The sequence below is a fragment of the Triplophysa rosa genome, linkage group LG1, assembly GCF_024868665.1.
Source record: "Triplophysa rosa linkage group LG1, Trosa_1v2, whole genome shotgun sequence".
Lineage (NCBI taxonomy): Eukaryota > Metazoa > Chordata > Actinopteri > Cypriniformes > Nemacheilidae > Triplophysa > Triplophysa rosa.
The window spans coordinates 14441888-14455614 of NC_079890.1; the positions used below are offsets into that span (position 1 = coordinate 14441888).

The 13727-nt window shown below is 38.4% G+C and overlaps 1 protein-coding gene across 2 annotated transcripts in view; it reads left to right on the top strand.

Moving 5' to 3' along the window:
- The window catches only part of tspan18a (tetraspanin 18a), a 36503-nt gene that overhangs the window by 10490 nt on the left and 12286 nt on the right, over nt 1–13727 (top strand). The window contains exon 2 of one of the 2 annotated variants that reach the window (XM_057337887.1): nt 8840–8925. In XM_057337887.1, the coding sequence (XP_057193870.1) occupies nt 8923–8925 (3 nt within the window). In that variant the 5' untranslated portion in view covers nt 8840–8922. The remainder of the gene's footprint in view (nt 1–8839; nt 8926–13727) is intronic. The other variant, XM_057337893.1, reaches the window with a different exon arrangement.

Consider the following 13727-nt stretch of genomic DNA (forward strand, 5'->3'; position numbering starts at 1 on the left):
TATTTTTGGGATATTCAAGACGTCCTTTATCACGTGCATAAGTATCTTGAGTCAATTTCATAGTTTTTTCGAGAAAATAATGCGTTGTCTTAACAGTAACTTCCAAAAGCCCAAAGGAAACCAAGGCAGAACACTGTAACACTAGTCACCGCTCTTTGACTTTGTTTTGGAACAATCTTATTGAGTTACTGTACTCCGCCTTTGTTTAGCTGTGCGTCAATATGAAGTTACTGTGCCGTGACAGACTGGGTCTGCACATTAGTTGCAAGATTTGACTCCAATGCTGTGACAGCGTAGCATGTAGCATGATCACACATAAAATCAGTACAGTTCGCAATTAAATCCATATCCTACCTTTTCTTGTAACCCAATAAAATCCATGGTAATGAATGTCATCGAAGATGTTTAATCCACAACAATCCACAAGAATTCTGAGCATTATTCCAACCTGCTGGGCTGGCAGCACATCAATCAAATCGTCCTTTAGGCGAGGCAATTATTGTGAATGAATCTTTGGCTTTGAACGAATCTTTGAAGTGAGTTTCAGTGATTCAATGACCTATTCATAAACACAGTCAATTACTCGATGTGTCACTCACTTAATTACTTACTTACCACCCCCTACTGACGGTTTTAGTTTAATATAAGGATCACTTATTTTATCATCATATTTCTCTTTTGAACCTTTTTATTTAAAACATTATATATTTTTAAAAAGTAAAACATTATACAGGTGTTACAATAATAGTTTTGTAAATGGTGATCAGCAGCTGAATATTGATAATGTGGAAATTACTGCTTTTTGCCTTGGCGTGACTTCTCACTTTTTGCAGACACTACAAAGGCAGAGGACAGTAACTTCAAAATAGGGGTCAAAAGTCAAGTTTAAGCTCATGTTTTTTTAAGTACATAAATGTAATTACTAAAACATCTAATTGCCAGATTTCCAGTGTCCTACCTATAATTAATTTGGCTGGACAAATAAAAAACTTTAAAGTCATTTTTCTCAGTTTCACACTCTAGCGAGTTAAGGTCTTTTGCCTTTGCCTTTTATCGGGTGGATACTGCTGCTATGAGGCTGTGGGACGTGAAGTCAGAGCCACTGCCTTTGACCGGTGTAGCAATAAATCATATCGATTCTCTCAGGAGCTTCTAACATCTCAGACTGGTGGGGAGGAAATCTGGCCATGCAGTAAATAAGTAGTGGAATCCCCTGTGAACACGACTGTGTCTGTTTTTTTGCACTTCATCCCTTTAAATGTCTCACGGTTGCTAGTTCTGCCAATCTTTCATACTAGCAGCACATCATGTGAACCTATGCAAGAAAATGTAAAATGAAACTGCTCAGAGATGTCTTTTTCTTTTACTTCTTAAGCAACATCTAATCATTTTGTGTGCATGTATAACACCTGTAGTTTGCCAGTGTCTGGACAGCTCAGGACATAAACAGTACTGGCCTATCACAATGCCACCTGACCTGATATCCTAAGCTAATACCTGATGTCTTATATTAATTCTTGAAATATAGTTACTTTTATGGACTGGTATACAGTACCTATGGGTGTATGGGTATGGATCTGCATCAAAAAATCTGATTGCAGTGTAAAAAGTACAAAAAAAGTACAAGTACAGAAAGAATTAAATTATATTCAAAAAATGTATTCATAGGGAGTGCCTCACCAAAATACGATGTTTTGGCTCATACTGTATGTGACCTAGATCTGTTTACTGCATGACAGTGTGAACAGGACAAACCACATGGAATCCAATCTTTTTAAATCTGACCTGAGCCACTTACATACACTCACCTAAAGGATTATTAGGAACACCTGTTCAATTTCTCATTAATGCAATTATCTAATCAACCAATCACATGGCAGTTGCTTCAATGCATTTAGGGGTGTGGTCCTGGTCAAGACAATCTCCTGAACTCCAAACTGAATGTCAGAATGGGAAAGAAAGGTGATTTAAGCAATTTTGAGCGTGGCATGGTTGTTGGTGCCAGACGGGCCGGTCTGAGTATTTCACAATCTGCTCAGTTACTGGGATTTTCACGCACAACCATTTCTAGGGTTTACAAAGAATGGTGTGAAAAGGGAAAAACATCCAGTATGCGGCAGTCCTGTGGGCGAAAATGCCTTGTTGATGCTAGAGGTCAGAGGAGAATGGGCCGACTGATTCAAGCTGATAGAAGAGCAACTTTGACTGAAATAACCACTCGTTACAACCGAGGTATGCAGCAAAGCATTTGTGAAGCCACAACACGCACAACCTTGAGGCAGATGGGCTACAACAGCAGAAGACCCCACCGGGTACCACTCATCTCCACTACAAATAGGAAAAAGAGGCTACAATTTGCACGAGCTCACCAAAATTGGACAGTTGAAGACTGGAAAAATGTTGCCTGGTCTGATGAGTCTCGATTTCTGTTGAGACATTCAAATGGTAGAGTCAGAATTTGGCGTAAACAGAATGAGAACATGGATCCATCATGCCTTGTTACCACTGTGCAGGCTGGTGGTGGTGGTGTAATGGTGTGGGGGATGTTTTCTTGGCACACTTTAGGCCCCTTAGTGCCAATTGGGCATCGTTTAAATGCCACGGCCTACCTGAGCATTGTTTCTGACCATGTCCATCCCTTTATGACCACCATGTACCCATCCTCTAATGGCTACTTCCAGCAGGATAATGCACCATGTCACAAAGCTCGAATCATTTCAAATTGGTTTCTTGAACATGACAATGAGTTCACTGTACTAGAATGGCCCCCACAGTCACCAGATCTCAACCCGATAGAACATCTTTGGGATGTGGTGGAACGGGAGCTTCGTGCCCTGGATGTGCATCCCACAAATCTCCATCAACTGCAAGATGCTATCCTATCAATATGGGCCAACATTTCTAAAGAATGCTTTCAGCACCTTGTTGAATCAATGCCACGTAGAATTAAGGCAGTTCTGAAGGCGAAAGGGGGTCAAACACCGTATTAGTATGGTGTTCCTAATAATCCTTTAGGTGAGTGTATGTGGTCCTAAATCAGATACAGGTCTGATATTTCGCAATGCGACCTCAATCTGAACGATCATATCTGAATTCATGCGACTTTTAGGTCATTGTAGATTGACCTGCGTCACAATTCTGCGCTGATTTAAAGATTGCGCATTACAGGCAGTTTCTGCCAATCTCATATTAATCTTGAGTGCCTATACAGTAGTATTGCATACGTCGTATCCTCGAATAGTATTTAGTTTGATAAAATTGATTAAAGAGAGCTATAGCTGTACAATTATTTCCGGAAAAACACGAGCTGCTAGAGGTGGGACTAGTGGGGAGAGTGGGATGGAACTACAGCACGAGCAAGCAACACATCATCCCTTCGTGTTTTGTACATTATGCACGTACATGCTGATAGCCAAAAAAACACAGACGTATGACTTAGTTTGACTTACCACGTGCAGTTCAAGTCCGGAATTTTTTAGCCTTTAGCTATCAGTTTCAAACGATCTCCAAATCCAGCGTTATATCCACCGTTTATATAACATCCATCACTGAAATGCTGGGAACAAACAGACACATCTAAACTTCACTATCGCAAGAGTAACGAGCTGCAGCGCAGCCCATCTTGACGCAGCGCAGATAACCTTGATGGTAAGCGGGTCTCGCTTGTCGGTTGGCTCGTGGGGGGAATAAAAGGAATAGGATCCCTGTGACGACACAGGGATCCAGAATTAGAAAAAACTTTCCGAAACAAGTTGGAGTGCTGGGGGAGTGTATCAAGTACAGAAATACTACGTCATACGTCCAACTCGATTTTTAAAGTCGCCATGAAACGAAAGTTGCGATTGACTTCTTTTCTGTATCGTGACGTATGTCCGAGTGAAACGGCTTCTGAAATTAGAAAAAAGTGTAGGGCGAGGCTTTATTTTGCCCTTCCCTTTTTGATTGGATGGTTGTAAGTTGGGCCTGGAGGCGAAAGCTAAAAATGCCTGGCCATTGGACAGTCAGTATAGTCTTAAATCTTTTTTGTTGCTTGCGTCATGTGGTGAAGTGTTGTGGTTGAGAGGGGGAGAGGAGCTTAATGTTTTTGATTAAAGATTACAAGTGCAAATACATTTTTTTTAAATAATGGTGTGCACGGATAAATCATTTATAATAATCACTAGGGGTGTAACGATACACTCAGCTCACGATTCAGTACATATCTCGATGCTAGGTTCACGATACGATACACATCTCGGTATTTTGAACAAAATTCAAAAATGAAACTGAAATTCAAATAACATTTATTTTCAAAATATTAATAACTTCAGTAACTTATTTTGTTGCACATACAACTTAATAAAGAATTTTAACATTTTAAGGCTTAACTGAAATTAGAATTAAGATCAGTGTCAATTTTGACAGCAAATTTTTATTTAGTTTTAGTCATAGTCTTTTGACTAAAATGCAATTTAGTTTTAGTCATCCCAATTTATCATAGTTTTAGTCTATTTTTAGTCGACGAAATCTACATTATATTAGTCTACTAAAATCTATCTGGATAAACTCATTTAATTAGTGTAATTAAATGTTCCATACAAAGATTTAACTGTTTCGACTTAATTTACTTTACCTTGGAATTAAATTAAACCAGGTCATTACCTTTATTTTTCAGAAAAGTTGAGTAACTACTGGATATGCATTGTTGTAACACAGAGAATATTAGACCATGAACGACATTTAGCAGTTCATTCAGTCTCATTTTGTCTCAATTGACTCGTTCGTTCAGTGAAGGGCGTGTTCATTCAGTACATTCAACCAATGAAACGCTCTGACAGAGCTCACACTCAAGCGCTATTGGCTCGTGTCCCTTTGAAGCTGCGCTGTCTTTGCTTGAGACAGTAATTAGTGATGGGAAGTTCGGATCATTTTACTGACTCGGACCTTTGAGTCTCGTTCAGCAAAATGAACGAATCTTTTTTTCGAGTCATATCGTTCATTTTAGCAAAATATAATTAAAATGTTACATGTTGCTTTCCTAACACATCTACTACTTATGCAAACGTTGATCACATTACAAACAATACAAAATTATAATGCTATAAGAAACAGAAAAGATTAATTCATTGTTTACCTGGTTCTTTAGTCTGATTAGCTCACCACACCTCTTATCTGACAAGTCCTCAGGTTTGAGTCGTTCGTTCACAACGTGACAGCTTCGTAAGATAAACCAATGCAGTCAGAGCCGGAAAGAGAATTGATTAGTTCATCTCCCGAGTCTTCGGGTTTGAGTCGTTCGTTCATCAAGTGACAGCGCTGTACGCTTTACCAATGCAGTCTGAGCCGGAAAGAGAATTGATTAGTTCACCTCTCGAGTCTTCGGGTTTGAGTCATTCGTTCATCACGTGACAGCCCTGTACGCTTTACCAATGCAGTCTGAGCCAGAAAGAGAATTGATTAGTTCACCTCTCGCGTCTTCGGGTTTGAGTCGTTCGTTCTTTTGTCACAGGACCCATAGAATGTTGCGCAATGCGCATGCGTGACTGGACGAATCACTCCCCGAGACGACTCGTTCTTCCCGAGTCACATTAAAGATTTGTTCAAAATGAACGAATCGTTCAAGAACGACCCATCACTAACAGTAATGAATGAGAAAAATCTTTCAAAAAGACATATTGCATAAACTGTATCACATTTCTTCAATCATGCAAATCACATACTTGTTTTTTAGCATGTCATTCGATCTTTTAATATACAGTACGACTCACTTCATTGCTTCTCTGATCAGAACAGCGCTGGTTTATTTTGGCTTTATGTTGTATATCACGTTATGCAGCAGCTCACGTTAGCGGAAAAACAAACATTGGCATTTAAAAACGTTTGTGCTGCCTTTGTAATGAGTTTCGGGGTGACTCGCCTGCAGTCATGTTTCAAGTTTCCTGTGTTTTAACGGCGATTGTGAAGGAAAATATGATACTTTGTAAACCACTTGGCGACACAGATTGTGTCTTGTGCTTCCCTCTCTACCGCATATGTGAGATAAGCACACGTGATGCGCTGGCGCAGAGTAGGTAGCGTCTTGACCGCTGAACGAATAGAATTAAACATATCGTAAAATATCCCCATCTCTCTACTATGCGCATCGTAACATTTTTGCATCGCAAAATATCGTAATACGAAGTATTGTTACACCCCTAATAATCACTGCAACACTGTGTAAAACACTTAGAATTTTCCTGTTTGATTTCATGGTGACTTTTTAGTTAACCATGTTAAGCATGAAAAGCCAGCACATTTAACAGTGTAAAGAAGTCTGAATACATGACATAGCATGATAGCTCCGATTTAGCTGCACATGCCATTCTGTTGACGGAAGTGCACTTTATTTTATTTTTTTACGGAAGTGCACTTTACAGCTCGGTTGCCAAACATTAAGCATCAGATTATAAACATAAGCCCTTGCACTGTCTACACCGCACGCGAGCCACACGATGCGATGCAACAAATGACTATAGTATCCTTTATAATAAGAAAATTTGCCACAGGATAAGACGCGATGCAATATGACAAAAGTATGACAAAACTGTATTCTGACGCATTTCTGAGTGAAAGGGAATTTCAAAGGAGAAAATCAGTAGCCGTGGCTTGTGTTTTTCACTGCGAATTGATTGGACGTATAAAAACAGCTGTTGCATTTTTAAATGAAACTGGCAGTAGACTGACAGTTGTAGGGGAGGAGTTAACATATGCTCAGCCAAAGCAGTCTAATTTACGTCATTTGAGATGGGTAGTCATTTCAGGGCAGGGAGTGTATTTTCTGATTTTAACTGAAGATTATGAGGGTACATGAATTTTAAAAAGAAAATGACCCACATTGATAAGCTATTTACTATAAACGCTGCAATATTTCATGAAAAAAAGGATTGTAATTTTTAATTTCACTTAAAAGATTTTAATCATTCTTTGAGTCAAAAGTATTCATATTATTTTGAATACTATTACATAAAACAAAAAAAAATGTTATATACAGTTTTTCATGACACAATGGATCCGTCATCATTATGCATTGAATGGGCTGGCTAGATGATGTCAGAACTTAAAGTCTGTTTATTTGCTTTGTGTATTGTAAATCAGTTTTGACAGGTCACAAGTTGATCTTGTCCTATGGGAAAAGTTCTGAAGCTGCCTATGGCCAGTCTATCCCTGTGTGTTTATAAGAAGCACTACATGCACCCTGAACCATTGCAACATATAGTGACTTCATTCCAAAAAAACTTGTCTCCGAAACATCCAAAAACCCATAGCAGTTTTTTATTTAAGACCTGCAATGCCTGATTCTTTGTTCTGTTCGGTGTTTTTCTCCAACCATGAGCATTGTAAAAAGAATCCCCAGATATAATAAGAGAATAGTCATGTGCTCAGTAAGTGAATGGATCGCAGTTGATTCCTCTTGCCCCTGCAACGCTGGAATGGACCCAAGAGATGCTGAGAGAATCTAGGCTTCTTTGTGTTTTTGCCTTGTTCTTTGAAGGTACTGCACGTAGTGGTGTCCTAGGGGATTAGAGCTTGGCCTTCAGTGGTTTTCTGAGGTTTTCCCTCTGAAACAGCAGAACTAATGCTTCTTTAAAGCTTCATCTGCATTTTATCATTGGTTTGAGGGTCTTGTATGGTATATATTTATGGTATAAATAAATAAAATGATGGTGCCATATTACAGTTATGATGTAAGACAATTCCACAATTGTTTGATACTGTATACTGCAAGTATACATTGTGCTTTGTTCCAGAAAAGGTTAGAGACGGAAATACCTGATTCCAACCCCACAGCCCCCTCCAATCTTAAAGCATTGATTCAGCAAATTGTCAGCAATTTTTTTTCTCCAATTTGTTTCACCTATTTAAGCTTAATCAAACCAATAATATTGTTCTTGGTTGTATTGCATTTTAAATTGCTTATAGAGGTCATTGTAGCCCTCATGACAGCTGGAATGTAATGAGTCATGCATGGTTTATTACAATTGTGATGAATTAGTCATCACACAGTCATGGTAGGGTGATGCACCGTTCCATCGCAATCATCATTCCTCAGTCACAGTTTGTGAAGTATAGTGAGCAGAATTGAACATCTCCTTTAGCTTAGCCAGTTTGTTCAACAGGACAAATAAGGTAATTTCAAGCATGAAAATGGATCACATTTAGATGTTCCATCACTTCTGGTCTGCTTTGCTTTGGCCTTTTGCCAATCTGATCTGGTCTTCCTGAAGAGATACACACTTTGGCACTGTGCACCTCAGACAGTTTCCAGGCTACATTTATTGGTACTCCATTTTCCTCTCTGTTTGTTTCCATGGAAACAAATGAACAGTTCAGTCCCTTGGTGCCGTGCCCTGAACGAACTCCCCTCCATGGCTAATCTGCTCTTGGTGCTCTGCGCTGAGAGGGAGCAGGTTGACAAAGAGTTTTCTACACAGTGCATTAAATGCAAAAGGTGGCCTCCTAGAGTGGCTTAGAATCAGTGTTGATGATATTATGTTTCTCACAAGAGAAAGTGTGTGTGTGAAGGTTAAACTGAATGAACTCAAGATGATTGTGGGTGGGAGGGCTAATGAGAAACTCCTTCTCTTGTGAGTGTAGATATTGTTTTGTCATATTTGCAAACAATGGTCTCAAGGTCAGTGCTCAAGCAGGAGATGTCTGTCCTAGTTGCAGAGGGAATACACACACTTGAAGCATTAAAAAGATGCATCAATACATAGAGTAGATGGTTGCAAAGTTTAACTGAAACCATTTGCAAGACATTTATGAGACAATGTGTCACAGTATGAAAGAATAACTGTTTTTGTTTTATGGTTATTCACAGCTACAGAGGGGAAGTGTGAAGAGGGCTTCTGAAAAGCATCACATTTGCCATCAGCTGGAAGGGAGAGGCATTTACAGGTACATATGGTATGGTGATTTTTGATCATTTTTAATCACCTCATCAAATCTGGTGGCTTTTTGTCACTATGAAATCAGCATGAAAATGAACCCTTTTAACCTCATATTAAAGGGGTCATATGGTGCGAATGCGTGTTTTTCTGTGTCTTTGGTGTGTTCTAAGTAGGGTTGCACGGTGTACCGGTGCTACGGTAGCATCGCGATGCTAAAGCTTCATAATACTCGCGATGCCTCTCTATTTTTGAAACGGTAGTATCGTAGTACCGTAGTTAATGTTGCATATGCGCATCAATATTTATTTGAACACTTACATCTGCCTTTTGCTGTGTTTATCTCCAAAATGAATGTGTGTTTTGAATGTCTCGGACGAGTTAATGATTCAAATTGGCGATTTGAACAAGTTGGTTAAATGATTCCCTAACTCAGTAGGAAAATTAACGCCACCTACTGGCCGTCTTAGTTCTGCATTTAAAGTAAGCCTAATATTTCCCTTTATAAAGACTGCTGTATCAATGAAATTTGTTACACATTTGAATTAGTTCTCACGTGAAAAATGATCTAGCAAGGCTTGACATTAAGCATTGTCATGTGGTTGTCCTTCGGACAAGTAAACTTGTCTTACTTACACAATTAAGGTGGGCGTACCTGTCAGTACAATTTCTTTGGATCCTGATGTTCCAAATATGGTAAGAGGCATTACATTTCCGTCACACGCTTGCAGTATTCAACCAATCACTACGCACTGGTTAACTTGAGCTTTTCAGAGCGATGAGCTTTGTAAAACATCTGCGTGTTTCAGAGAGGAGATACAAACATGCACGGTATGTGGAAAATACAGCGTTATTGAACCTTAAATCGTTTATACACATTGCATTACATCTAAAACAAACGATAATATTAGTTTTAGCCGTGTCATATGACCCGTTTAAAACCTGAGAATTCAACCTGCTTATTTATCACTACACAGCAAAATCGCCAGTGTTAAAAAAGGACAAATTAACTCTCACAGTGTATACAGTACTGTATAATCCACACTTCGATAATGTGGATTATACAGTATATACGTATGTTATACAGTATATATGTTCATTTGACCTTTTTTAACACTGGCGATTTTGATGTGTACCTCTATGATATTCTATTTTACTTATTCACACAAATCCATTGATTATGGATCATGATTATTGTTATGGTCTTGGTTTCTCAATATAGTTTAGTGCACTTTCAATCTCTCTCAGCGCTTTCTTGGAAAAATCTATTTGCTTCTCTAATCCATGTCAGACTACAGTATTTTGGCAAAATAATGATAAATATAAAATTATTTGTTTATATTCTTGGGCTGCTAATATTCAGAAAATACATACATGGTGTAATCCTCCAGAGAGTAGCTGGGGAAGGATAGAAGCTAGCTCCTGTGGGTCTTACTCATTATATGCATTAATTTTTGATTCCAAATTACAGTGCCCCTCTAAGTGTACTCACAACCCGATCCCTACACTGAGAATCTGGAAACAGTTTCGCCAACACTTCAAACTACATACATTGTCTACTTTTATGCCTATCTGTGCCATCTATTTGTCCCCTCCGCACTGGACTCAACTTTTGCACATCTTAGGGGGAAAGGCCTAGGTTCATTTCATGATCTGTTTTCTGATAATATATTCATGTCCTTTAATAATTTTCTAAATAGATTATATGTTCCCAAGCCTAACCTATTTCGTTATTTTCAGCTACACGATTTTGCTAAAACGAATTTCTCTTCCTTTCCTTATCAGCCATATAAAACTATAATAGAAGACATTATGTCTCATTCTTGACATATTTCTTTGACTCATTATCAGAAGCTCTTAATGTTTCTTTAAAACCCTGCCCAATTATTGCTATTTTTGGAGTAAGTCCTGTGATTGGATTGCTTGACAAGAGACAAGCTGATGTTATTGCTTTTGCTTCACTGGTAGCCAGAAGACGAATATTTTTACATTGGAAATCATCAACCCCTCCCCGTAATAGCTCTTGGTTAAAGGACCTACTTTAATTTTTGCATCTGGAAAAAAATTACTTTCTTTTTTTTGTAAATTTTCTCCCCCCATTTATTCATAATGTTTATGTAGTATGTGTACTTTATATATATATATATATATATATATATTTAATATGTATATATTTGTTTGTTGTTTTTTTCGCTCCTCTTGTTTGGGTGAATCTGGGGGTTAGGGATTGGGATTCTCAGTCTTGTGGCAGGATCATGACAGACCCACGTGTTTAATGTGGAGAGAGACATTTATTGTTGTTTTGGCTTGCCATACGCTCTCTCTGGTCTCGTCTTTGTTCCCGCCCTCTCGTTTCCTTATTATTGCTTGTTAATTGTTTCATGCCCGTCACCTGCCCCGTGTAGTCTCCTTGTTAGTTTCCCGTTAGTGTTTCATGCCCCTCACCTGCCCCATGTTATCTCCCTGTTAGTTTCCCCGTTAGTGTTCATTCCCTTCACCTGTCCATGGTTATGTCCTCTCGTTAGTGTTCCCATTTAAACCCCTTGTATTCTCTGTCCCGTGCCGGTTCTTTTTATCTACCATGTTCGTGTCTTGTCCCAGTACCACTTATATTATCCCCGCCTTGCCGTGTTTGTTGGACTTTGTTTACTAAACTACCCCCACCCCCCCGAGGGAAGTGTTTGTTTTTGAATTCTTGTTTTGTTAGTCGTGTTTTCCCTATCGTGGGTTTTTGTTTGTTATTAAAAGTATTTTTGTTAACCCTGTACTGTCTGCGTCTGGGTTCTTCTGCCACATCCCTGACATATCCATTCAGAAGCTATGAATGTTATATTAAAACTGCAGATTATGATGCCGCCTGCCATATGTCTTCCCATATACTGTGTATGGTTAATCTGCATAATGAAAATATGTTTAAAAAAAATGTTTTGTTTATATTCTTAAAAAAAGGCAAGACTTTGAATCTGTTTGAAAGCTGTGATTTAGACTCTATCAGCCTATCAGCAAATTCAAACACTGCCACTCTTAAAGAATATCCCGTTCTCAGTATCGAGTATAATCTTTGTCATCTAACTACTGTACATTAAGTAACTCTCAGGTTTTGTCTTGTGCTTTCATCTTCCTTCTTTTGTAAGTGCAAGACTGCAAAGAAGCCTGAACTTTATACTAACGTACTAAACTTAAACAGAGGCTCATTCTGAAGTGTTTTAGAACTGTTCTTGCTTTATTCACAGTATAGTTAGTAATATGGATGGTGCATTAAATGCATTTTGTGCAGCAGCTTCTACCACAAATTACAGAGTTGGCTGTCTGTCAGTCAGACCATGTGTGGATACCAAAATAAGATGTGACAGAAAGGCTGCCATTGTTCCGTTTCTAATTTTATTATCAACTTTGTAACAGGGTTTTATTCCTCATTTTCACCAGAGGAAAGAATTTCATAAAGTTTTTAATGAACAAAGACTGATATCCCGGACTGCCTTCACACATTGAATGAAATAATTTTGAGCTGGCATTATGCAGCCCTTATTGTTGAGGTTCCCACATTTAATTATCAACTATAGAGAAGTATTCCAGCTTATCTAAGCTAACAACTTTAGAAGAATGTCACCATACTCTTTTAGTGTATGGAAAAAGTTGAATCTGAAATTCAATTTGACCAACTTTTAAGAGGAGCTCTATTTCAGGAGAATCACGCCATGTCTCTTTGCACGTTCATATCATTCTCAGGATGTCATTGAAAGTACTAGATATCTTCTGTCAGATTCTGGCTCAGAATGTGACTGCTATTCTCCAGAGACAGAGCCGAACAACACAGTGTATAGTGTCGATCAGCCTCTTGGCAAGAACTCAAAAAACAATATCACCAGCACTCTGTAGCACTTCACGGCTGTCAGCCTCCTGTCCTACTAGAATATTCAGAGCTGAGAAAATGATGGTAACACAAGAGGATGTTCATGCACTTTTTACATGATTTTAAGACTTTATTTACTCACCCGGGCCATTGTTTTTGCGCGGATTTTTAGACAGAGTGGGAGGAAGAGCACGCTAAATCTATACGGTTGTCAAGTAACTTAAAATTGTGCTTCATTCATATGTTAACATATTATTATGAAAAATATTATTTGACTTCAAACTGGCTACATTAGATTACTCCAATGAAATTATTTTAAAGAGCAAGGCCATGGTTATTAATGTAAAGGCAAAGTAAAGTAATGCCATTGACTACCGTAGCAGGAAAATTTGCTTTATAAATGTCTTTGTTCTATTGAACACAAACGAAGATATTTAGCCGAATGTAGGAAAGCAAACAGTTCTGGGGAACTTTTGACTACAATTGTAATTTTTCCTACTTTGGTAGTCAATGGTGGCCAAGAACTGTTTTGTTACAAGCATCCTTCTGAATATCTTTCTCTGTTTTCATCAGAACAAAGACATTTATACAGATTTGGAACAACATAAGGGTTAGTTGGAGTAAATGATGACAGAATTTTTATTTCTGGGTGAACTGTCCCTTTAAGCACTTGTGCTTTGTTTATTAAATGCCATGGGTGACACAGATGGTATACCTTTTCCTGAAATGCCCATGAGTGTTTTTCCCCTCCCGGCATATATGTTTCACAGTAGTTCAAAAGCCACTTGCATATTTTGAGGAAAGACGTTTAGCATTAATAAAGTTCTGTTTTCTCTGTCTGACCTTACATTTGAGTCAAAACACATCATTTGAAGGTCATAGCATTTTGTGCGGATTCACAGTAACAGTTCTTGAATGCCAATGATGAATAAAACCTCTCCTACAGACTACAAAGCTGTGATGAATCA